This window comes from Misgurnus anguillicaudatus, chromosome 22, assembly GCF_027580225.2.
Source record: "Misgurnus anguillicaudatus chromosome 22, ASM2758022v2, whole genome shotgun sequence".
Classification (NCBI taxonomy): Eukaryota; Metazoa; Chordata; class Actinopteri; order Cypriniformes; family Cobitidae; genus Misgurnus; species Misgurnus anguillicaudatus.
In genome coordinates this window covers 24,365,121-24,392,872 of record NC_073358.2, presented here as the reverse complement: position 1 = coordinate 24,392,872, position 27,752 = coordinate 24,365,121, and the positions used below count along the sequence as shown (strand labels likewise).

The 27,752-nt window shown below is 39.6% G+C and overlaps 1 protein-coding gene across 6 annotated transcripts in view; it reads left to right on the top strand.

Moving 5' to 3' along the window:
* The window catches only part of arid3c (AT rich interactive domain 3C (BRIGHT-like)), a 189,562-nt gene that overhangs the window by 155,786 nt on the left and 6,024 nt on the right, over window positions 1–27,752 (top strand). For all 6 annotated transcript variants that reach the window (XM_073860275.1, XM_073860273.1, XM_073860274.1 and 3 more), the window contains 3 exons: window positions 20,100–20,283; window positions 21,845–22,089; window positions 25,013–25,300. In XM_073860275.1, the coding sequence (XP_073716376.1) occupies window positions 20,100–20,283; window positions 21,845–22,089; window positions 25,013–25,300 (717 nt within the window). The remainder of the gene's footprint in view (window positions 1–20,099; window positions 20,284–21,844; window positions 22,090–25,012; window positions 25,301–27,752) is intronic.

Genomic DNA, 27,752 nt, shown 5'->3' with positions numbered 1-27,752 from the left:
CGCTATAAGAGAGGAAATGTCAGTGATCAATGATACCAAGTTCGTATTTAGGGCTTTAATGAGTATTGGTTTCACTGCAATATGAGCTTCAACTGAGCAATTGCAATAAGGATACACATTTGCAGTGTGCATTCCATATAGACATTCCAGGTGTCGTTGAAAATAGCTGTAATATTTGTTTGGATGTTGCTATATGTTTAGTGACACAGACCCAGCTAAAGTCTTTTGATTGGTTGCTTTCTGCATAAATCATCCTACATGATGTTAAAAAAAATTCTGTAAAAAAATAACCTTGAGATATTGACTGAGTAAGACTATGTCAAAGATTGAAATCATAGTAACATTAAGGGCTCTATCTTACACCCGGCGCAATGCAGCGCAATGCGCGACGCAAGTGTCTTTTGCTAGTTTCAGCCATGCGCAATTATAATTGTCACGTTTAGCGCCAAGTTGTTTAAATAGCAAATTAATTTGCGCGCCCTTTTGCGCCCATGGGCGTTCTGGTCTAAAAACGAGGTGTGTTCAGGCGCATTGTTGGCGCGTTGCTATTTTGAGGCAACTAAAATAGACTACGTCATTGACCAACTAAGACCTGGTCTAAAGTCAAAGGCGCAATATGTTTTTTGTTATTTAAAGAGCGCATTAGTAATATGCGCCTATAAACGGGAGGACAACGCGGGCTTGCTTATCACAAACATGAATGCGCAGCAGCACAAAAACGTTTTTAAATATGAAAGAATAAAGGATTGAATGTAAAATATTATTATTGAGTCTCTTGGACATAAATGAGGACTAATTATGAGACGTTAGAAGGCGCAAAGAGCTGCTTTCACCTGTAGCCTGATAAGTAAATACATTTGCTTTAAACAAATGCATCTATTTTTAAATGTTTTTAAATGCTACCTCTCGGATTTATTGTATATGATGACTCTGTACCTGTGGATATGGTGGGATGAGAAACATTTTTAAGTAATGCTTAAAAAAATCTTAACGCTGTCCAAGTGCTGAAATGTGCGGAGAGCCGTTTGTAAATTCTTTATCTCCTGTTTGTTACAAATAAAGTATTTTTAGAGTACAAACCTTTTTTTACATACTTGTAAATTATTTTTGGTGATATTGGATAGCCATACATTTAAAGCAATTAAAAGCCTGCTTTTTTACTTCCATGACTAAAAAAAACGGGTTTTAAAGGTTTTAATCCAAAAAATAACAACACAATTATTTAACATTAATCTTAAACTGGGGATCTTCTTCTTCCGCTTAGTTTTTCAGTTTACATAATCCATCATCTAAATAGGGATTAGACATAGCACCAACACAACTGGCTTTTAAAGGGGATGAGAGCTGAGACTCTCATTGATTTATTGCACGTTATGCCCGAAATACTCCCATTTCTCATTAAAAAATTTTTACCTATATATATTTATATATTTAAGAACTGTTTATGTGTATATACATTTGTATATTTATGTATAATTTATATTATATATAAATATAAATACTTAATAAATAAATATATATTTTTTCTTTAAATTATACATGCATGTGTGCATATTTATACAGTATATACATAATTATTATGCACAGTTCACACACATATATGATGTAAACAACAACTTTTATTCTGCAATAGATTAATTGCGATTAATCGTTATGCATCTCCATTTCATACACAGAATTATGATTATGAAACAAAACAAAACAATCTTTTACAGTAAAGTTATGTAAAACAAGTATATACATAAAAACTTGATGTATGTAATAAATTAAAAAGAAAAACATTATAGTCACGATAAAGTTATTTTAATGGATTATGCTCATAATCAAACAGACCTTTTATTTTTTCTTGTTCCACTTAAAATTCCTGATCTAATGTTTAAGAGTTATGCAGAATGATGCAGTAAAATATCAGTGTCTAATTATTGCGATTGCGTAAGGGATTGTCTCTTGTACCGCCCGGGGCAAAGACATAAACTCTTAGAACGAATGTATAAAAAACAACAGATTAGTGTTGATTCTGGGACAACACACTAAATGCAGAATCCACCCATCTCTGTTTTATTATTGAAACAACACATTTTGTGTTACTTTTAACACAACTTGTGTTATATTTTCACACAAAATGACACATAATGTGTTAAAAGCTTAACGCACAAAGATGTGGAAATCCTTTCTAAGAGTGTACTTCCAATCTTCCCTCCTTTACAACCCATAAGAGAAAGATTTCCTTTCCTAAATGGGACAACAGAGTGGCGGTTGTGTTATTATTCTAGGAAACTCCTGTTGGCCACTTTTGTTTCATCTGTGTATAAAGATTCACACCCCTACCACCTCCACCCCAGCATTTCTCTTTTGAGTAGTTAACATAACGAAAGAATAAAGAAATGTCAGTTGAGCTTATTGTGTTCCTGAGAGATCAGTTTCCAATCTCTGCAACTATTATAAGTCACAATAAATATCTATTTGGAAATCTGAACTCTTGCAGAGCTCTTTATGACTTTTAACTTGAGCCTGATAGATTTCTTCTGTAGTTTTAATATGCAAAGATAACAGACTAATAATGAAATAATATTTAACAAACAAATGAAGGGCCTTTAATCATTTTATTTTTTTGTCGTTGCTACTACATCACAGTCATTTTTGTGCTTGTGCACTGTAAAAAACAGTTTTTATATCAAATCAACATATATTTTTATTATACTTTAACTTAAAGGAAAACAGCACCGTTTTTCAATATTTTACTATGTTCTTACCTCAACCCAGACGAATTAATACATACCTATCTTTTTTCAATGCATGCACTTAATCTTTGTACAGCGCGTCGTGAATGTGTTGGCATTTAGCCTAGCCCCATTCATTCCTTAGGATCCAAACAGGGATGAATTTAAAGCCACCAAACACTTCCATGTTTAATGGAAATAAAATGTGGCCATTTTTAAGCGAATAAAAAATGAGAACTATATTTTAACATCCTCACTCCTGACTACTCCCCCTCTCACTTAAACTTCGTCAATATTACTGCACCCGAGGTCGAATGTTGCAAACTAAGTGCTCTTCCGCCATACAATATAGTTCTCATTTTAACTGCTTAAAAAAATCGCCATTTTATTTTGTGCCACCATACTTACTCGTGTAACTACTCATGTAACAGTCTTTAAATAGGAAAAACATGGAAGTGTTTGGTGGCTTCTAAATTCATCTTTGTTTGGATCCTCAGGTATGAATGGAGCTAGGCTAAATGCTAACACATTCACGACACGCTGTACAAAGATTAAGTGTACAAAGATTGAGGTATTCACTGTATTTTTTAAAGTCTGCTGCAGAGAGAAAGTTGGACGTATATCAGACAAATTTTTAGATCAAACAAAAGACTTCCAAAGCACTGCCGGAATAACCTTTCATATCAGCGATCGAATTACAGCTTGACGATAGTAAGAAAAACTTTTAAATCTCCTCAGCTTCACAACGTGTCCGGAACACATTAAAATCCAATACACGATAGGTTCTCCCCTGCTGTTTGTGCCAGGACTGTTGTCCCCTGTAGGCCTGGCCTGAGGACCAGAGGTCGTTGGCCTCGCCAGTGTCCCCTGGACCTTGCCATCATCAATCATAAACTGTCAAATACAAAGGTTTGTCGCGAGTCCCTCTGCGTATTGAGATGGCCGTATCTTTTTTCACATCAAAATGGCTACGTCTATTTCACAGCTCAACACAAACAGTGCTGTGTTTAAGCTCAGCTCACGGAGGAATGTAGATGATATTCAGCGCTCCCCCAGAGAGCTTTATATAGAGAGAAGTATTTATGACCAGCTGTTTAGGACCTGTAAACGAAGCTTTTGCTGTTGACGGCAGAGGCTAAATTATACGTCTGCCAGAATAGAGATATCGTGTGATTTTGTGAAAGTTTTCAAAGCTCTTGGTTTATGGCGGTTCAATAAAGACGTCTTTGCTGTAGTGTGGTTGTCTCATTAGATGTAGAAAAATGAGATTTAAACAACTGATTTGTATCTTTTCCTTTAAGTTGCTTTGATTGGTCTTGAAGAATACATACGTCCATCATTCAAGTGACTCGGAGTGACGTGCTCATTTACGACCCCCGAATCTTCGCGATGGGAACAATGCGGATGTTATTACCCATTGTAAACTGATAAATTCCCACTTTGATTCATGATTCCCACAGGGAGGCAACAATAAATTGATCACATCCAGGGCTGCATCAGCACTTTCTTTAGAATAAGTCAATATTTGACGCTCTTATAGTTACCAGAAATACTAATGAGGAGAAAGAAAGGCCAGTTGAGTGCCTTTTCGAAGAATGAGTTTTTGATATATAGTTTCTCCTATGGTTTTAGTTAGTCTCTAATCTCCCTCTTTTCTATGAAAGCTCTTTAATAGATGAAGTCAGGCATTCTCAAGGCTCAGATTTGAATCTATGTGAAAAGATTAAAAACAGAAAATAAACACTTAGGGGTGGTTTCCCAGGCAGGGATTATCTTAAAACAGGACTAGGCCTCAGTTTAATTATCCAATATAACTAGTTTTAACAAACATGCCTTATTTAAAACATTACTTTTGTGCATTTTGAGGAAAAACAAAGGGCACTGATGTATTTCAAGATATGTCAGTGCCAGTTGTTTTCAGTTTGGACAGCTCTTACATTTATTTTAGTCTAGGACTAGTCTAATCCCTGTCTGGGAAACCGCCCCTAAACGTATCAAGTTTTGGTATTTCTTGTTTATTACAGTTTGTACATCAGGGTGTTTTGAGTTTGGAATGCCCTGACTGTCGTATTTTATCATATTATATTTTAACTCTTTCAGCGCCATTGACGAGTTATCTCGTCAATTAAGAGAAAACGCTTCCCTGCCAATGACGAGATTTTCCGTCTTTCTGCAATACCGCTATTATCCACCAGTTGGCAAACTTCTGCAACTTTTACAACCCGGAAGTAATGCCTCACGTGAATGAGAAAGAATTCCGTGTATGTTTTAAAAATCGCTCTGCATCTGATCTCTATCAAAAGTCCTTCACAAAAATGGAATTATTTCAAACAAAATTGGTGTTTTTGAAGAAACTTACCCATATTTGAGAAGTGATATAAAGAGAACTAATGAAGGTAGGATGAAACGTTTTTTTTTTTTTTTTTTTTTTTTTGAAAGCAGAGGGTCTGATCTTTCATTTGATATATTGTATGTTTATATATTTAAAGAAGAACATTTTCTGGAAGGCATTCAACTTTTGTGAAAATCATGAAAAATGCTAGCGCTGGCTGGCAAACTTTAAAAAAAAATGCTGGTGGGTAAAGAGTTAAAAATAAATAAAATAAATAAAAAAAGAGAGGTGAATGTATTTTAAATGTATTTAATAAAACCTCATGTAGTCACCCCACATATGTAAGAGAAACATTATTAACACTGTAAAATGTTGGTAAAGAGCTCAGATTCAAAAGCCGCTAAACGCCACATCCCTAATAGCTGATAATGAAATTGACTGAATGCTTTCGCCACATATTTTACGTTCATCAAATACTTTCGTTTCAAATCTACTTAATCTCAGCATCAGTCCATTCAGAAATACTGCTTTCTTGGCAGAATTCTTAAAACGGCATGTCAAATTTTCTGCAAAATTCTCAAAGTGCACGAAGGAATAGGATGAACGATGGCGCACGTACATCAAGGTGCAAGCTTTTTTTACCTGGTTAAAGGAGGTTTACCAAATATATTAGTATATTGATCCAGGTTTTTGAGCCTTTTACCTTTATTCAGAAAGGACAGTGAAAAGAAACTGCAGACTTTTTTAGAAGTCCATGTACTTAGAGCATGAGTCTACAACGTTGTTCTTATGCTGCGTTTACACCAGCCGCGGTAGAGGCGGCAAGCGCGGATGATTTACATGTTAAGTCAATGCAAAGACGCGATTAGGCATCCTGTGAATTGAGCATTGCCGCGGGACACGCACAAGTGAAAAAAATCTGAACTTAGGCAGATTTCCGCACCGCTGTAACCAATCAGGACCATGCTGTAGTAGTGAGGTGATTACAGGAAGCGAGCGGAGTCTCAGCAGAGTCGCAGAAGCCCCTCCCATGACGTGAATTTCCGTGTGAATGTCTCGAATGACTAGAATTTCATGCGCAGCTTTCACGCGCAAATGAAGCGATTTTTGCCACCTCTACCGCGGCTGGTGTAAACGCAGCATTAAAGGGCACCTGTCCTGCATGATTTACTTACAAACCTACTCCAACACACCTGCCTCTAATTTTTAGGTAGCCCTGATCAACTTGATTAGCAGGTTCAGGTGTGTTTGATTGGGGTTGGAGCTGAAATCTGCAGTACAGGTGCCCTCCAGGAACAGGGTTGGAGATCAATACCTGTTTCTCAATTCCAAGAAAGCAAAGAACGGTTTTGCGTTCTCATGAAGACTAGTCTTGCCAGGCGACCTTGGAAGAACAAACTCAAAAGGTCACGATAACACAGAACACACTTGTGAGAATTGAGATGTGTGCGAACTTCCTGTTGGTCACCTGACCTCCCCAGATTTCAGCATGCAAGTCTGCACTCGATGCATCCTCGATATCAAGAACACATTCGGGTATTTTCATGCGTCCTCTGTACTTGTGTTCTTGAGAATTGGAATTAAACTTCGACCGTTAATGATGACGTAGGGCGAGAACACAAGGTTGTAAGATCGCTGAAGAACGCATATTGAGAAACAGCCCATGACTTAGAAAATTTTACAGCAAAAATCTGTTAAATACCAATGAAAGTGACATTTAGGAAAATAAGTAGTGCTGGGCAAAGATTAATCGCGATTAATCGCATACAAAATAAAGTGAGTTTTTGCATAATACTGTATGAGTGTGTACTGTGTGTTATTATTTTGTATATTTAAACACACACACACATTGCATGTATACATTTCAGATTAATATATTATATTTTATATATTATATATATAAATATATAAATATAATATATACATACACACACACACATACACAGACACACACACACACACACACGTAAATGTTTCTTAAATACTAGGGCTGTCAAAAGATTAATTGCGATTAATCGCATACAAAATAAAAGTTTTTTGCATATGTTATGTGTGTGCACTTTGTGTAATTTTACACATTAATGTTTGTATTTAAGAAACATTTACATGTATATTTTGATATAATTCATATTATAAATATACATAAAAAATATAAAACTTAAAAAAAAATGCTTAAATTCATACATGTATGTGTGTATTTATATATACATAATATATAAACACAGTACACACACATTATGCAAACACAAAATTGTATTTTTTATGTGATTAATCACGATTTATCTTTTGACATGAATGTGTGTGTATTTATTTATACAGTATAATAATTGCACAAAGCACACAATCATTTTTTATGCAAAAACTCACTTTTATTTTGTATGTAATAAATCGTGATTAATATGTGCCCAGCACTAAAAAATAAGGCATTTTAATTAGTGACCTTTCCCTTGACATTAAAAGTGAAATGACTAAACCTAAACCTGATAAATAAACTCCTTATTTACAAGTAAGCATATCAGGCGCTCCTCAAATATTGCCATCTCTTTAATGTAGATGTACCCAATTTTGCTGACACATTTGGGGTCCCCTTTTTCACATCCATGAAGAACTTCCAAAACATGACATCATTATAGTACTATTTATTAATAATACTGTAAAATGAATTTTGTTGTTGTTGTTAGCGGTGAGAGTAGATAGTAGTCGTATGTAAACGTGTCTAACCAGAAACTGGGAATAAAGAAAGCCAGTGACATGACATGTGGTGACTTTAATCATTTTAAACTGTCACATGAAGTTCACAATGAATAACCACTTCAACTTGACAAACTTTATTTATTTGCTGCTTAATTGTTTTCCTCACAGGTCTATTCAGATAAAAGCATCTGCCAAATGCCTAAATGTAAATGTAATGTAGTAGACTTATAAGTGAGTCTTAAAATTTCACGGCTTACTTCATCTGACATGGTATTTTTCTTGATAAAAGTATATTTTTTATACATATTTAAATCGGTTGTAATTGGTTAACAGGCCTACCTTTCTCACTAAAAGGCACATCATTGAGGATTTAATCAAGCCTGTGGTCTTCTAATAAGTACAATATGCCTGTTTTATACACATGTGTAACGGGTGCTTTAATGAAAGCGATGAAGAGGTGAATCCATGTGCAAAAGGTGTTTATTAAGTAAAATCCCAATAAGGGCCAGCAAACAAATCCAAACAGGGTAATCCACAAACAGAATCCAAGTACAGGCAAAGGTTCAAGGCAGGCAGCAAAACAGGCAGAATCCAAAATACAGGCAATGGTCAAAAAACAGGAACAGATACAGGTAACAGGTTTAACAGATCAACAGATATCAGAATCAGACAGGTAACAGGTTGGGCTTACTATGTATAATATTCAGCCAGGAACAGGTGAACAGGAAGTGACTTATATACAGACAGACAGGAAATGTGAACTGTGACATGGCATGATGAATATCAAAATAAAAGTCAGAACAGAGCAGGGTATCAAAATAAAAGTCCAAAATACAAAAATACACAGAACACAAGTAAACACAGAACAAAACCATTACAGAACCCCCCCTCTAAAGGGCGACTCCCGGAGCCCAACAAACAAAACATACAGTCCAATAGAGGGTGGGCGGGCGGGCCAGGACCTCTTGGCAAAGGCAGGGCAGTTCAGGAGAGGTCCTGGGTCATATGGCAGATGCGGGCCTGGGTCATGGGGCAGATGCGGGCCTGGGTCATGGGGCAGGCTTGGACCTGGGTCATGGGGCAGGCTTGGACCTGGGTCATGGGGCAGGCTTGGACCTGGGTCATGGGGCAGGCTTGGACCTGGGTCATGGGGCAGGCTTGGACCTGGGTCATGGGGCAGGCTTGGACCTGGGTCATGGGGCAGGCTTGGACCTGGGTCATGGGGCAGACATGGAGCTAGATCATGAGGCAGGAATAGACCTGGAACACAGGGAGAGGAAGGGTCCGAGCACACTTCGGCCTCCGCCTTGGTGTCCTCTGCCTCCTCCCTGTGTCCGGGTACTACCCCCCCCCAAAAAAAACTTGGGAAAGCTCCCAAAGCCCAGGGTGGTGATGTCCCAGGTGGTTTACCAGACAAATCAGATGAGCAAGACGGGACTGGTGAATCGGGCAGGACAGACGAATCAGATGAGTCGGGCAGGACAGACGAATCAGATGAGTCGGGCAGGACAGACGAATCAGATGAGTCGGGCAGGACAGACGAATCAGATGAGTCGGGCAGGACAGACGAATCAGATGAGTCGGGCAGGACAGACGAATCAGATGAGTCGGGCAGGACACACGAATCAGATGAGTCGGGCAGGACAGACGAATCAGATGAATCAGATGGATTAGATGAATCAGAAGAATCAGAGGAGTCGGGCGGATCAGGTGAATCAGGCAGGTCAGGTGAGACGGGCAGATCAGATGAGACGGGCAGATCAGATGAGACGGGCAGATCAGATGAGACGGGCAGATCAGATGAGACGGGCAGATCAGATGAGACGGGCAGATCAGATGAGACGGGCAGATCAGATGAGACGGGCAGATCAGATGAGACGGGCAGATCAGATGAGACGGGCAGATCAGATGAGACGGGCAGATCAGATGAGACGGGCAGATCAGATGAGACGGGCAGATCAGATGAGACGGGCAGATCAGATGAGACGGGCAGATCAGATGAGTCGGATGAATCAGATGCAGGGCCTTGAGGAACCTCGGGAATAACAGAGCAGAAGGCAGACCAGACGCACCACAGGGCTATGGCAAATTCAGGTAGTATATATTCAAGAAGACATACCTCAGCGGTAGCTGGTTCAGGCATGGCGGCCATTTTGATGGCAGGTGCAGGGTGAATGATAGCTCTCCTAAGTGCTGGTGTGGTGGTGACGACGGCCCTCTGAAGCTCAGGTGCAGGAATGGTTGTAGCTCTCTCGAGAACAGGTGCAGAGACAGGCAGGATGGCGGCCCTTTTGGGAACGGGCAGGATGGCGGCCATTTTAGGGACAGGCAGGATGGCGGCCATTTTGGGAGCAAGCATGGTGGCGGCCATTTTACGATCAGGCATGACATATTCAGGTTTGGGCAGAACCGGCATGAAATGGCTTGATGGGTTGTGTAAATTCACTGGAGGTGTATCCGCAACACCCACAGTAAATGGTGAGCCACACAGTAACAAAGCAAAGTCAATATAACTCTCCAGGGACCAGGCAGACATATCACGTGGCATACACAAGCGCGGCCATTCGTCCAAAGCATTATAGAACAGGTTCTTCAGAGTAATGTCATCAAAATGTACCTTGTAACTCAAGTCCAAAAAATCCTTAACATATTCCTCAATCGGACGGTGGTTCTGACGGAGTGCAAGTAGTGCATAAACAGGTTTCATGGTGCTGGTGGGAGATTACTGACCTTTGCTGGATTCCGGTTGTGGCTGAATATTCTGTAACGGGTGCTTTAATGAAAGCGATGAAGAGGTGAATCCATGTGCAAAAGGTGTTTATTAAGTAAAATCCCAATAAGGGCCAGCAAACAAATCCAAACAGGGTAATCCACAAACAGAATCCAAGTACAGGCAAAGGTTCAAGGCAGGCAGCAGGCAGAATCCAAAATACAGGCAATGGTCAAAAAACAGGAACAGATACAGGTAACAGGTTTAACAGATCAACAGATATCAGAATCAGACAGGTAACAGGTTGGGCTTACTATGTATAATATTCAGCCAGGAACAGGTGAACAGGAAGTGACTTATATACAGACAGACAGGAAATGTGAACTGTGACATGGCATGATGAATATCAAAATAAAAGTCAGAACAGAGCAGGGTATCAAAATAAAAGTCCAAAATACAAAAATACACAGAACACAAGTAAACACAGAACAAAACCATTACAGAACCCCCCCTCTAAAGGGCGACTCCCGGAGCCCAACAAACAAAACATACAGTCCAATAGAGGGTGGGCGGGCGGGCCAGGACCTCTTGGCAAAGGCAGGGCAGTTCAGGAGAGGTCCTGGGTCATATGGCAGATGCGGGCCTGGGTCATGGGGCAGATGCGGGCCTGGGTCATGGGGCAGGCTTGGACCTGGGTCATGGGGCAGGCTTGGACCTGGGTCATGGGGCAGGCTTGGACCTGGGTCATGGGGCAGGCTTGGACCTGGGTCATGGGGCAGGCTTGGACCTGGGTCATGGGGCAGGCTTGGACCTGGGTCATGGGGCAGGCTTGGACCTGGGTCATGGGGCAGACATGGAGCTAGATCATGAGGCAGGAATAGACCTGGAACACAGGGAGAGGAAGGGTCCGAGCACACTTCGGCCTCCGCCTTGGTGTCCTCTGCCTCCTCCCTGTGTCCGGGTACTACCCCCCCCCAAAAAAAACTTGGGAAAGCTCCCAAAGCCCAGGGTGGTGATGTCCCAGGTGGTTTACCAGACAAATCAGATGAGCAAGACGGGACTGGTGAATCGGGCAGGACAGACGAATCAGATGAGTCGGGCAGGACAGACGAATCAGATGAGTCGGGCAGGACAGACGAATCAGATGAGTCGGGCAGGACAGACGAATCAGATGAGTCGGGCAGGACAGACGAATCAGATGAGTCGGGCAGGACAGACGAATCAGATGAGTCGGGCAGGACACACGAATCAGATGAGTCGGGCAGGACAGACGAATCAGATGAATCAGATGGATTAGATGAATCAGAAGAATCAGAGGAGTCGGGCGGATCAGGTGAATCAGGCAGGTCAGGTGAGTCGGGCAGATCAGGTGAGTCGGGCAGATCCGGTGAGTCGGGCAGATCCGGTGAGTCGGGCAGATCCGGTGAGACGGGCAGATCAGATGAGACGGGCAGATCAGATGAGACGGGCAGATCAGATGAGACGGGCAGATCAGATGAGACGGGCAGATCAGATGAGACGGGCAGATCAGATGAGACGGGCAGATCAGATGAGACGGGCAGATCAGATGAGACGGGCAGATCAGATGAGACGGGCAGATCAGATGAGACGGGCAGATCAGATGAGACGGATGAATCAGATGCAGGGCCTTGAGGAACCTCGGGAATAACAGAGCAGAAGGCAGACCAGACGCACCACAGGGCTATGGCAAATTCAGGTAGTATATATTCAAGAAGACATACCTCAGCGGTAGCTGGTTCAGGCATGGCGGCCATTTTGATGGCAGGTGCAGGGTGAATGATAGCCCTCCTAAGTGCTGGTGTGGTGGTGACGACGGCCCTCTGAAGCTCAGGTGCAGGAATGGTTGTAGCTCTCTCGAGAACAGGTGCAGAGACAGGCAGGATGGCGGCCATTTTGGGAACGGGCAGGATGGCGGCCATTTTAGGGACAGGCAGGATGGCGGCCATTTTGGGAGCAAGCATGGTGGCGGCCATTTTACGATCAGGCATGACATATTCAGGTTTGGGCAGAACCGGCATGAAATGGCTTGATGGGTTGTGTAAATTCACTGGAGATGTATCCGCAACACCCACAGTAAATGGTGAGCCACACAGTAACAAAGCAAAGTCAATATAACTCTCCAGGGACCAGGCAGACATATCACGTGGCATACACAAGCGCGGCCATTCGTCCAAAGCATTATAGAACAGGTTCTTCAGAGTAATGTCATCAAAATGTACCTTGTAACTCAAGTCCAAAAAATCCTTAACATATTCCTCAATCGGACGGTGGTTCTGACGGAGTGCAAGTAGTGCATAAACAGGTTTCATGGTGCTGGTGGGAGATTACTGACCTTTGCTGGATTCCGGTTGTGGCTGAATATTCTGTAACGGGTGCTTTAATGAAAGCGATGAAGAGGTGAATCCATGTGCAAAAGGTGTTTATTAAGTAAAATCCCAATAAGGGCCAGCAAACAAATCCAAACAGGGTAATCCACAAACAGAATCCAAGTACAGGCAAAGGTTCAAGGCAGGCAGCAAAACAGGCAGAATCCAAAATACAGGCAATGGTCAAAAAACAGGAACAGATACAGGTAACAGGTTTAACAGATCAACAGATATCAGAATCAGACAGGTAACAGGTTGGGCTTACTATGTATAATATTCAGCCAGGAACAGGTGAACAGGAAGTGACTTATATACAGACAGACAGGAAATGTGAACTGTGACATGGCATGATGAATATCAAAATAAAAGTCAGAACAGAGCAGGGTATCAAAATAAAAGTCCAAAATACAAAAATACACAGAACACAAGTAAACACAGAACAAAACCATTACAACATGGATAAAGTTTGTTCTAGACATTTGTGTTTACAAACGATCCCTTAATTTCATGCTTGGTAAGACCTAGCGACCGCCGGCACGTTCTCCCTCCATTTTCTGAAGTGAATGATGAAAACACAGACTGCTGATGAAGGCGGCCACATAGATGACTGGCTTCAACACACGCTTATTCCCTTCAGCACATTTTCAATTAAACCTTTTTAGCCAGCGAGCAATTAACAGCAGGCATCTATGTGTGAGCTTGGCAAAACGTGTTTCTACGCAGTCCACAATCCTTCATTGTCATAATGATGCATGACCAGATCAGATTGTTTAGGATGACAAAAGCTTGTACCGGCCTTTATTCGCTGCATCTCTTTCAGGGAACAAGAAGAGACGAATACATCACCTCGGAAATCGAGCGCTCGTAAATCTTGTTTTAAAGACTCTTATCCAGGTTCAGATTCAGTCCAGAGGTGGCTTTTGTGGAGTGGGGTTTTATTTATTGCTTCAGCCTCATTTAGTTTGGCCTTTTGTTCATGGGAATAAATATATATTTGTGCGTTTAACGTGTGCGTTATTGGGTCTGTTGTGTAAGGAGTGTGGTAGGAGGAAAGGTTTTGCATTACCTTTTGCATTTAAAATAACACACGCTCAGTTAAAGGATTTGTTGGCTTTTGGCTAGACTATTTATTTAAATACTTTAAGGTATCCCTTTCAGATGTCCAGATTGTGACTGTTTTTTATTTTTTTTATTTTGCATACCATCAAACACTGTAAAGGAAAAGACGTTTTCAAAGCAAACAGAAATGCGCTGCATGTGGAAACATCTGAATTAATGTAACGGGGTGTGCTTTAATGAAAGCGGAGAAAGTGTGAATCCATATGCAAAAGGTGTTTATTAAGTAAAATCCCATAAAGGGCCAGCAACCAAATCCAAACAGGGTAATCCACAAACAGAATCCAAGTACAGGCAAAGGTTCAAGGCAGGCAGCAAAACAGGCAGAATCCAAAATACAGGCAATGGTCAAAAAACAGGAACAGATACAGGTAACAGGTTTAACAGATCAACAGATATCAGAATCAGACAGGTAACAGGTTGGGCTTACTATGTATAATATTCAGCCCGGAACAGGTGAACAGGAAGTGACTTATATACAGACAGACAGGAAATGTGAACTGTGACATGGCATGATGAATATCAAAATAAAAGTCAGAACAGAGCAGGGTATCAAAATAAAAGTCCAAAATACAAAAATACACAGAACACAAGTAAACACAGAACAAAACCATTACAGAACCCCCCCTCTAAAGGGCGACTCCCGGAGCCCAACATACAAATTACAAAGTCCAATAGAGGGTGGGCGGGCGGGCCAGGACCTCTTGGCAAAGGCAGGGCAGTTCAGGGGAGGTCCTGGGTCATATGGCCAGGATGGTCCAGGAACATGAGGCAGATGCGGGCCTGGGTCATGGGGCAGGCTAGGACCTGGGTCATGGGGCAGGCTAGGACCTGGGTCATGGGGCAGGCTAGGACCTGGGTCATGGGGCAGGCTAGGACCTGGGTCATGGGGCAGGCTAGGACCTGGGTCATGGGGCAGGCTAGGACCTGGGTCATGGGGCAGGCTAGGACCTGGGTCATGGGGCAGGCTAGGACCTGGGTCATGGGGCAGGCTAGGACCTGGGTCATGGGGCAGGCTTGGACCTGGGTCATGGGGCAGGCTTGGACCTGGGTCATGGGGCAGACATGGAGCTAGATCATGAGGCAGGAATAGACCTGGAACACAGGGAGAGGAAGGGTCCGAGCACACTTCGGCCTCCGCCTTGGTGTCCTCTGCCTCCTCCTTGTGTCCGGGTACTACCCCCCCCCAAAAAAAACTTGGGAAAGCTCCCAAAGCCCAGGGTGGCGATGTCCCAGGTGGTGGACCAGATGAATCAGACAAGACAGGTGAATCGGGCAGGACAGACGAATCAGATGAGTCGGGCAGGACAGACGAATCAGATGAGTCGGGCAGGACAGACGAATCAGATGAGTCGGGCAGGACAGACGAATCAGATGAGTCGGGCAGGACAGACGAATCAGATGAGTCGGGCAGGACAGACGAATCAGATGAGTCGGGCAGGACAGACGAATCAGATGAATCAGATGGATTAGATGAATCAGAAGAATCAGAGGAGTCGGGCGGATTAGGTGAATCAGGCAGATCAGGTGAATCAGGCGAATCAGGCGAATCAGGCAGATCAGGCAGATCAGATGAGTCGAGCAGAACAGATGAGTCGGGCAGATCAGATGAGTCGGGCAGATCAGATGAGACGGGCAGATCAGATGAGACGGGCAGATCAGATGAGACGGGCAGATCAGATGAGACGGGCAGATCAGATGAGACGGGCAGATCAGATGAGACGGGCAGATCAGATGAGACGGGCAGATCAGATGAGACGGGCAGATCAGATGAATCGGATGAATCAGATGAATCGGATGAATCAGATGAGTCGGATGAATCAGATGAGTCGGATGAATCAGATGAGTCGGATGAATCAGATGCAGGGCCTTGAGGAACCTCGGGAATAACAGAGCAGAAGGCAGACCAGACGCACCACAGGGCTATGGCAAATTCAGGTAGTATATATTCAAGAAGACATACCTCAGCGGTAGCTGGTTCAGGCATGGCGGCCATTTTGATGGCAGGTGCAGGGTGAATGATAGCCCTCCTAAGTGCTGGTGTGGTGGTGACGACAGCCCTCTGAAGCTCAGGTGCAGGAATGGTTGTAGCTCTCTCGAGAACAGGTGCAGAAACAGGCAGGATGGCGGCCATTTTGGGAACAGGCAGGGTGGCGGCCATTTTAGGGACAGGCAGGATGGCGGCCATTTTGGGAGCAAGCATGGTGGCGGCCATTTTATGATCAGGCATGACATATTCAGGTTTGGGCAGAACCGGCATGAAATGGCTTGATGGGTTGTGTAAATTCACTGGAGGTGTATCCGCAACACCCACAGTAAATGGTGAGCCACACAGTAACAAAGCAAAGTCAATATAACTCTCCAGGGACCAGGCAGACATATCACGTGGCATACACAAGCGCGGCCATTCGTCCAAAGCATTATAGAACAGGTTCTTCAGAGTAATGTCATCAAAATGTACCTTGTAACTCAAGTCCAAAAAATCCTTAACATATTCCTCAATCGGACGGTGGTTCTGACGGAGTGCAAGTAGTGCATAAACAGGTTTCATGGTGCTGGTGGGAGATTACTGACCTTTGCTGGATTCCGGTTGTGGCTGAATATTCTGTAACGGGGTGTGCTTTAATGAAAGCGGAGAAAGTGTGAATCCATATGCAAAAGGTGTTTATTAAGTAAAATCCCATAAAGGGCCAGCAACCAAATCCAAACAGGGTAATCCACAAACAGAATCCAAGTACAGGCAAAGGTTCAAGGCAGGCAGCAAAACAGGCAGAATCCAAAATACAGGCAATGGTCAAAAAACAGGAACAGATACAGGTAACAGGTTTAACAGATCAACAGATATCAGAATCAGACAGGTAACAGGTTGGGCTTACTATGTATAATATTCAGCCCGGAACAGGTGAACAGGAAGTGACTTATATACAGACAGACAGGAAATGTGAACTGTGACATGGCATGATGAATATCAAAATAAAAGTCAGAACAGAGCAGGGTATCAAAATAAAAGTCCAAAATACAAAAATACACAGAACACAAGTAAACACAGAACAAAACCATTACAATTAACTGGTTTGATTCAAGTCAAACATTTATTTATTTTGACTAAATCAACCTGATAGGTTGTGCTAACAACACTTTTACAGTTCAGCTGCACAGCTTCTAAAAACGCTTTTACTGTTTCTTTTTCAGGTGCAAGATAATTTTACTTCACTGACGTTTGATGTGTGGTCAGTTTAAGGAAAAGTTGGAAACATAAGTCGATTGTTTTAGACTTTAGATCTAATGGCAGCATTGTCTCAGCGTGGAGGGCAGATAAATCTTTGGTTTTAATAGTGTCTCTTAGTTCGCATGCCAAAGAAGCAAAATGAAGCCGTAATTACAAGTCTTAATTGATGTGTTTTTGCCTTGATAGACCATAGCTCTGCTCTGCTTGCTCTTTTCAGTCTGTGACTCTGCTTGCTGTTGTTTGCTCTATATTTCTCCGCGTATTGATTGCTATTATGGCAAATCCAATGGGCACAATAGAACTCTATCAGCAAAATACAGGTTAATTATCTTGAGGTCAGGCGGTCTCAGATGCGCACAAAGGGCTTATCCTCTTCACACCATTACAACCTAACATTAAATCGTGAGCACAAATTATCACCCAGACTTTTTTCTTTCGGCAAGTTAACTGGATGAGTTTGACGTTTTGCTACTTCTGTACTCTTTATAGTCCAAAGTATTATCTCCAATTATTATGTTTGGTGACGTTCAGATCAGCGTCTTGCATTTGATGACTTATGCTTTTATCCAAAGCAATATTAAAGGTGCCAAAGAATGCATTGTAATAATATGTTAAATTGTTATTTGATATCTACATAGAAGGTATGTAACTTTATTAAGTACAAAAATTATCCAGAAACGTTTTTACATGTCCATTTACAACCCAAGGATTTGCCCCCATAATGAAATGGTCTATTTTTGCCTTATTTGGAAGGGTCATCATGAATAATAATGTTAAGCTCTGCTCTGAGGCTTATGCCAATAGCTCACATGTTGGGGGCATACATTTCGACTGTTACATCACAGTCAGGGTTATGTTGAGATTGGCCTGTTTTCCAGCAGTCTTTTGCATGCACAAGGATTACATAAGGATGAGGAAACAAACAAACGTGTTTGAGGCTCACGATATGTCATTACCATGTACAGAGCTCTTATTTTTCATCTATTCCTATGTAAATACGGTTTTTTATTCTATGGCAACTTTAAGTGCATTCAAGGTATATATAAAGAGTTTCGTTGCAAAACGAGATAAATCCATTTTTTTACATTTTTGTCAAAACATGTTTATTATTATGTTATCATGTTATTATTTTGTTTTATGGTGCCACTTAGCTGAATTTTTTAAGTTATGAAGGTTTAAATCAAAACAAACCAACTGCAGTTGAATTGAAATTAATTGGAATGCACAACCAAAAAACGAGATTTCTGAACAATTAAAAAAACGGTGGTTATCTCGTTTTGCAACGAAACTCTTCAAATGTAATTATGTGTTTTTCCTGGGATTGAACCCATGACCTTTGTGCTAACAACGCAACACTCTACCAATTAAGCTACAGGAACATTATAGGTAGATTTTCAATATGCATTTGCTTTTATGCAATAAGAGCATTCAAGCTACAAAGTAGTGGCCAAAAGTGATTGATCAAATGAAGTTTTTACTCTTTTTACAAATATTTTATACGTTTTATATTCGCTTTTGAAAAGAATTTAAGGAGGCTTGGCAAAAACCTCTGCACAAGTTACTAAAGACAATGGACAATGACTATAATATATTACCACAAAAGAGAAAATGACAAATATTAATAGCAGATCAAATTGTAGTCAATGTACCTTTTTGTTTTTCTATGCATTTTTTTTATTTAACTAAAACCTTTTTTTTTTGACTGATTCCCTAATATAGTGGTTCTCAAACTTTTTCTGCATGCGGCCCCTCTTGTGTGCAGTGCATCCTTTCATGCCCCCCCCCCCAAAAAAAAAATTAATGACATAAAAAAGTGCAAAACTTAAAATTTTATAAACTAAATGTATTAAATTTTACAATGTAGCAGTGGCAGCTGGTGACTTTTTTTTTTTTTTAGGGCGCACAATGCAAAGTTCATCACAACATGTATGTAGCTTGTCATGTGTGTGGTTCCTTTTTTCAAAATATGTGTTCTCCTCTTTGAGAGATCGTGTGTGCATCATATGCAGACGCGTCTAAAGGGTTTATGATAAAAGATATGCTCGCGTTTGTCAGATACTCACATAATCTCATGCGTAATCAGAGTTTACTGTTAAGGAAGTGTCTAGCGTGTATTTTGGGAACGTAAGCGTCTCTTTGATCATGGATGGTTTTGACGCGTGTGCAGCAGGCACTTATTTTGACAAAACACGTGATGCCACACAGAATCTCTCGACACGCAGGACACATATTTTGGAAAAGGGAACCACACACGTGACAATCCGAACACTTATTTTGAATTAGCGCATCCTCGGATGAGCAGGCAGAGTCACCACTGCAATGTAGTGCTGTTGGTTAGTAGCCTTATTTAGAAGGCTTATTTTTCTGAGTTTAATTACACAGAATTTGTATGATAAATTAATGTAAAATAAAATTAAACTGGGGCTCCCCTGGCACCATCTCACAACCCCCCCCCCCCACACACACACACGGGGGCAACGGCCCCCAGTTCGACAACCACTGCCTAATACAATGTAGTTTCCCTTTCCTTCCCAAATAATTTTGTCCAGCTACCTTCAAAGTTTAGTGTTTTGTTCATTTAGTACCATACTACTTATATTTTGATGGTTTTTATATATATATATAAAATGTGAACACTTTTTGTTTTAATTATTAGCAACTTATTAGCGATAAACTCTCACATTTTAAAATGGAGGCCACAGATCTTTCCATTCAGTACTGATGAGACAGACAGTGAAGACCTTTGATGGAAAGCAAAAAGTGATATTTTTGCTAAGTGGAGTGGGAAGCTGTCGGACGTTTTACTTATGCCTGACTGATTGGCCTTATAAGCGGCAGAGAGACCTGTCAATGAGCTTGAGTTAATGGCATTGATTGTGGATATTGTGCTTTTTCCCCTCCGCTCCTGCAGGGACTCCTGTGAATCGGATTCCTATCATGGCCAAGCAGGTGTTGGATCTCTACACACTCTACAAGCTTGTCACAGAAAAAGGCGGCTTAGTGGAAGTCATCAATAAGAAAATATGGCGGGAGATTACCAAAGGCCTGAACCTTCCTACCTCCATCACCAGTGCGGCTTTCACCCTCCGAACACAGTGAGTGAGATAACCTGTTGATAACTGCCAGTTGATTCTTGACTATCTCATCCAATTCAATTACCTGCTTTTAAAATAGAGCGAGTGAAGGGGAGAGTATATTTGACAGGGTTTAAAGATTTTTTTTGCAAGAGAAAGATTCATTAGCACAATAGTGCTTTTGTCTTATTGAATCAACATTAAAATGAGTTAAAACACAAGAAGATATTGTGATATTCAGTTTTAGTTTTTTCTATTAGTCCTGTACCTGCATTAAAACCACATGAGCTTGTTTGTGCACATCACTCTCACCACTGTTACTTAACACAATTACATGACACTCAAACAAGTCCCTGATGGCCACAAAAACACTTTTGTATTTGAAAGACGTGTTCATTTCTATTTATATAATCATGAACCAAGCAAAAAAAGCTTCTTTTATGTAGATGGTTAATATAATATAAACTATCGCATACACTTGACTGAAATCTTAAAGGGACACTCCACTTTTTTTGAAAATATGCTCATTTTCCAGCTCCCCTAGAGTTAAACCTTTGATTTTTACTGTTTTGGAATCCATTGAGCCGATCTCCACGTCTGGAAGTACAATTTTTAGCATAGCTTAGCATAATCCATTGAATCTGATTAGACCATTAGCATCACGCTAAACAATAACCAAAGAGTTTCAATATTTTTCCTATTTAAAACTTGACTCTTCTGTAGTTACATCGTGTACTAAGATTGATGGAAAATTAAAAGTTGCAATTTTCTAGACAGATATGTCTAGGAACTATACTCTCATTCTGGCGTAATAATCAAGGACTTTGCTGCCGTAACATTGCTGAAGGAGGTGCAATGATATTACACAGTGCCCAAAAATAGTCCCTTTGGTAACTTTCAATAGCAGCGGACAATTTTCGGGCAGTGCGTAATACTACAGATGTAACTACAGATGAGTCAAGTTTTAAATAGGAAAAATATCAAAACTCTTTGGTTATTTTTTTGCGCGATGCTAACGGTTTAATCAGATTCAATGGATTGTGCTAAGCTATGCTAAAAGTGGTAACGCCAGACCCGGAGATCAGCTGAATGGATTCCAAAACTGTAAAAATCAAATGTTTAATTTTAGGGTAGCTGGAAAATTAGCATATTTTCAAAAAAAAGTGGACTGTCCCTTTAACTATGATCTTAAAAATCATTTAATCTGAAGGTGTATGGTTAAATGCTTGAACTTCCTTTTGTAGACAAAAATATAGTTGTGCCAAACAGATTAATTTCTGTTATTTGAAAACTAAAATTTTATTTTAAATCATTATTTTTGAATTAGATGACTAAATATTGAAGGTAAAGCAGCCAATAAGAGTACAGATTAAATACGAACTCCTTCGATATTCTTTAAAATTCATCTTAAGGTGAAACTTCAAGAAGCTTCTTGATAAAATGAGTATGGTTTTGCGATTTTTAGGCAACGGGGAAAATATATATAAATAAAGAACGAGTGAATGTTCCAAAACTTTGTGTTTATATATTTTTTGTTTTCATTACCAGGCTGTATACATCAGTAAAACTTTTTTTTTCTCAGGTATATGAAGTACCTCTATCCTTATGAATGTGAAAAGCGAGGACTGAGCTCTCCCGGGGAGCTCCAAGCAGCTATCGACAGCAACCGACGGGAAGGGAGGAGACAGAGTTATGGCTCCACCCTCTTCAACTACTCCCCTGTGGGCACCCCTACATTGCTGCCTTCACCCAAACTCCAGATGCCCCACATCAGCATGCCCACTCCCAATGGGGGACACATGACTCAGGCCTCTGTTATCAAAAAAGGTATATGGATGTTTTTATTACTAGTTAATATCAGTATACTCTCCCTTAACCCAGCTTTATACTCTATGCAGGGCAGTACCTATAATAAGCAGTTTATAGGTTTATCTCTCCAAAACACTGTGTGACAACATAGACCTTGTTCAATCTGTTTTGTGACCAGTGGCAGATGTTTGGGAATATTTTTTGCAATTCCATTTGGTGATGTTGGTGGCCCAAAAATGGCATGCTTCACCTTGTTTATAGACAGGTGGCTGCAAGACTGCATATTTATGTTACTGTACTCCAGTCTGGCCAAAGCATAAAGGTTAAAATAGCTTAATTGTGTAACATACATTATTTAAATAAATAATGCTGTATAATAGAAGAAACTTTTACTTCCCTTGCACAATAATCTTTTGCCATCTCAATGAATAATACAGATTGAAGGGAGAAACAGCAATAAATAGACATAAAAGATTACATTTGAGAAGCAAATTGTGAAATAGGACTATCAAATGTATTAAATGACATTCTTTATCTGGATTTATCGCAGACATAGAATTGCAACATAGACCCACCAAAGCAGAAGTCGTGTCTTTCACACAGTAACATTGCCACATCATACTTACTCATGTTCCACACTGTGGCCTGAATGCTGATCAGGAAACAGCTTGCAGGACTTCCTCCTGCCCACTCTGCCAGTTTCCGCATCACAGTAACAGGAGCAATGAAACACCAAGACACACATGATTCAGTAATGTGCCCATATGGAAAAAGACACGCAGCCTGTTAGGGATCAAAGACCCATAAATTCTGACAGTATTTATAGTGTTTACAATGCAGCTTTAAATAGACACTCAAAGCCGTGTTGCATGAGTGTTTCATGCTCATGCTACCTCATGATGATGTTATTGCAACATTTCCATCTGAGTCTTGTAGATAAAACTGGTTAAAAGCTTATTAAGTCATTCCCCACCAGCCTTTTTTTAAAAAGTTGCCCGTCAGCATTTTTGTGATTCTCACAAACGTTTCTCAAAATGCCTTCCAGGAAAATTTACTTCTATAAATATATAAACATACAAATATATCAAATGAAAGAACAGACACTCTGCTTTCAAACAAACAAACAAAACGGGAAAAAATGTTCCATCCTATCTTCATTTGTTCTTTTTTTATAACCTCTTAAATTTAGGTAGGTTTCTTCAAAAATGCCAAATTTTGAGCTAAAAGCTGAAATAATTTTGCCTTTTTTGTAAAGAAATTTAGTTAAATATCAGATTCAAAACTACACTCTTAGAAAGGATGTGTTAATTTTTTACACATCATTGTGCGGTAAGCTTTTAACACATTATGTGTAATTTTAACACATTATGTTTCATTTTGTGTTGATATTGTGTTAAAGTAAACACAAGTTGTGTTAAAAGTAACACAAAATGTGTTATTTCAATAATAACACAGAGATGGGTGGATTCCAGGACAACGCATTTAGTGTGTTGTCCCAGAATCAACACTAATGTGTTGTTTTTAACACATTCGTTTTAAGAGTGTATGATCAAAACATACACAGAGTTTAAATTTTTGTTTAATTAGTTTTTGCTTTAGTTTTTTTATAAATTGGGTAATTTATAACCTATAATATATCTAGTGGAAAATAGCAGAATTACAGATTACCTTAAAGGATTAGTCTATTTTCTTTAAAAAAATCCAGATAACTTACTCACCACCATGTCATCTAAAATGTTGATTTCTTTCTTTGTTTAGTCGAGAAGAAATTATGTTTTTTTGAGGAAAACATTTCAGGATTTTTCTCATTTTAATGGACTTTAATAGACACCAACACGTAACAGTTTTAATGCAGTTTAAAATTGCAGTTTCAACGGACTCTAAATGATCCCAAACGAGGCATAAGGGTCTTATCTAGCGAAACGATTGTCATTTTTGACAAGAAAAATAAAAAATATGCACTTTTAAACCACAACTTCTCGTCTATCTCCGGTCCTGTGATGCGCCAGCGCGACCTCGCGCAATACATCATCACGTCAAGAGGACACGGATGACGAATGCGAAACTACGCACCAGTGTTTACAAGTGTGGAGAAAGAGGACCGTTCCGACGTTGTTGTATGTGAATTATACTAATGAATGTCTTTGTGTCAGTTTATTGTTTAAAATGGTCCAAAAATGTGCGTTTCATATATGTAACACGTGACCTTTCCACAGCATTACTCAATGACGTGAGGTCGCGCTGGCGCTTCACAGGACCGGAGTTAGACCAGAAGTTGTGGTTTAAAAGTGCATGTTTTTTTATTTTTCTTGTCAAAAATGACAATAGTTTCGCTAGATAAGACCCTTATGCCTCATTTGGGATCGTTTAGAGTTCTTTGAAACTCCGTTAAAACTGCAATTTTAAACTGCATTAAAACTGTTAAGTGTTGGTGTCCATTAAAGTCCATTAAAATGAGAAAAATCCTGGAATGTTTTCCTCAAAAAACATAATTTCTTCTTGACTGTACAAAGAAAGATATTAACATTTTGGATGACATGGTGGTGAGTAAATTATCTGGATTTTGGAAAATGGACTAATCCTTTAAAAACTCGTCATTGGCAGGATAATGTTTTCTCTTAATTGGCGAGATAACTTGTCAATGGCGGGTAAGAGTTAAATAGCTCGCTCAGCAAAAATGTTGAGATGTATACAAAAATGTTAACTAAAAGATGTAGAGATGACAGATGCCTAAAGGTTGCTAATGCATGTCAACATGATGTTTTAAAACTAAAGCAAGCTGATACACGACAGGCCAAGTGTGCAAATAAAGCTGCAAGAATGTTTTATGCATTTTAAACATTCACAAATAAGTACAAAAATATAAATATCTAAATATACAGTAGTTATAGATGAGCCCAAGTATGTGCAGATCTCACAATGTCATTATCTTTCCCCACAGAAGACTCCATGCTCTCCGGCTGCCTGACCAACAGGATGGGCATCCCTGTGTCTTTGGCTGGCCACCACGGTGCAGCCCAAGCCGCGGCAGCACAGGCTGCAGCCGCGGCGGCTGTGCAGGCGGCTGCGCTGGAGCAGCTTAGGGAGAAGCTGGAGTCTGGAGAGCCACCGGAAAAGAAGATGATGCTTATGGCAGAGGAGCAACAGAGAATAATGCAGCATGCGCTGCAGCAGAACATCTTCGCCATGGCAACCCAATTACCCATGAATATCAGACTGAACAACAGAGGTGAGTTGAGATTTTACTTGCTTAACTACTTTGATATTGAAAGTGAAATTTACTTTGCAAGGCTGGAAACTTTGGGGGAAATGAGAAGCGTTTATCTTAAAATGCAGTGTAAAGAGTGCATACATTAGATTTATTTGTAAGGGGGTTTTGCAAACAATTGTGCCCCTAGTAAACAAGCCTAAAATGACAGTGGCAGGATGAAACGTCCTGTGTTTCAATGAGGTGTGGGGTTGGCGCTGGGCCAAAGGTGGATATTGGCTTGACAGGAAGTAGTAAACTTTTAGGAATGGTCTGTGAAATTGTGGAAGCAGAAATAACGAGAAATAGATATCAGTGTCTCATAAGAAAAGTGTCTATGAAAGCAGCAGTAAAACAATATGTCACTGGTATTGTACAGTCAGCATGACAGGGTTTCTAAATATTATGACATAGCAATTGAAAGGCACTTTTATCATTGAGCACGTACAGTATTTAAATATACAGATACAGAGAAGCTTTATTGTCATTTTAGCCATATACAGATTGTACACAGTGAAACAAAACAAAGTTCCTCTAGGACTATGTGTTACATAAGATAACAAAGGACACCGTGCTACATTAAACACAAGTTACACACTTAACTTTAATTAAATTAGTATAATTAATTTAAGACCAAAATACAACTAAACATGATACACATAATATGCACTGTAATACTACTGTAATAATAAGTGCAGGTGTAATATAATAACAATGTATCTGTCAATGACGTGAGTTTGGGTCAGGACCACTTTTTTTTCCAACCAATGGCAGATGTGTTTAGATGTCATAATTTGTGCAGTTGCATTTGGTGTCACATAAATGACAAAATCCACTATTGAATCTGTTATATCTTGATCTGGAAAAACTTAACAGTAAAAAAGAAACATGTGACCTTTAAAGTGAGTCTGTACTGAGATGAGATAAGCACTATATCGGGTGTCGGCCATTTTGTAGTTGTGTCCGAAACCTGAGTGAACAACTTCATTCCCTACATTCGTTCACTACTTTTTACCCACAATGCACTCTGATTTTGAGGGTGCATTCGTTGTACGCTCACTCACTCAATATTTCCCATGATACAATGGGAGACGAACGCGTACAGTAACTGGAATGAGCTAAAAGATACTGACTGTACACACATTTTTATTAAACAATAAAAAACAACATTGTTCTTAGTTCTTGTTGTAAGTTATTTTCTACTTTTTAAAATAAACAAATAAAAAATATTGCGATATCTTTCATTTGAAATTATAATACACATATTTATTAAACAATAAATAAACAACACTTTTGTTAGTTCTTGTTGTTAGTTATTTTCTACTTTTTAGAAATAAACAAATAAAAAACATTCCGATATCTTTAATTTAAAATATAGTGCGCATTTTTATTAAACAATAAAAAACAAAAATTTTCTTAGTTCTTGTTGTTAGTTATTTTCTACTTTTTTTATAAATAAATAAAATATTGCGATATCTTTCATTTAAAATATAGTGCGCATTTTTATTAAACAATAAAAACCAACACTTTTGTTAGCTCTTGCTGTTGGTTATTTTCTACTTTTTAGAAATAAACTAATAAAAATATAGCGATATCTTTGATTTAATATATTGTGCGCATTTTATTAAACAATAAAAAACAACACTTTTGTTAGTTCTTTGTTGTTAGTTATATTCTACTTTTTAGAAATAAACAAATATAAAAATATTGCAATATCATTAATTTAAAGTATAGTGCACATTTTTATTAAACAATTAAAAACAACACTTTTCTTAGTTCTTGTTGTTAGTTATTTTCTACTTTTTAAATATAAACAAATAAAAAAACATTGCGATATCTTTAATTTAAAATGCTGTGCGCATTTTTATTAATCAATAAATAAACGACACTTTGTTACTTCTTGTTGTTAGTTATTTTCTACTTTTTTAAAATAAACAAATAAAAAATTGTTGCGATATCTTTCATTTAAAATTATAATACACATATTTATTAAACAATAAATAAACAACAGTAAATAAATATGGCAAGCAGTTGTTTTGTTCTCTTTATTATCAACTAATACAATAAACATGACAAATGTGACAGTAGGAAAGAAGACTTTACCGTTTCACAGTACAATCAATAAAGCCACACAGGTGTAAGGGTTTATGACGAATCTCTGCGACAGCTCTCTGACGCATGGTATTTACGTCAGTGTCCGAAACCACTCACTCATTTTCATTTGCTTCTTCCCCATATAGTGAACTCAGTTGTCATTTGCTATATAGGGAATAGTGAATGAGTGAACGAGGGAGCGTTTCAGACACGGCTATAGTGTAGGGAAGTATGCAAGGAATAGTTGACGACGGCCCATTGAATTATTTGAAAATAATACACACCCAAGGTGGTAATGCGGCATAAATCGAAGCGGGTGTGCATTATTTTCAAATAATGT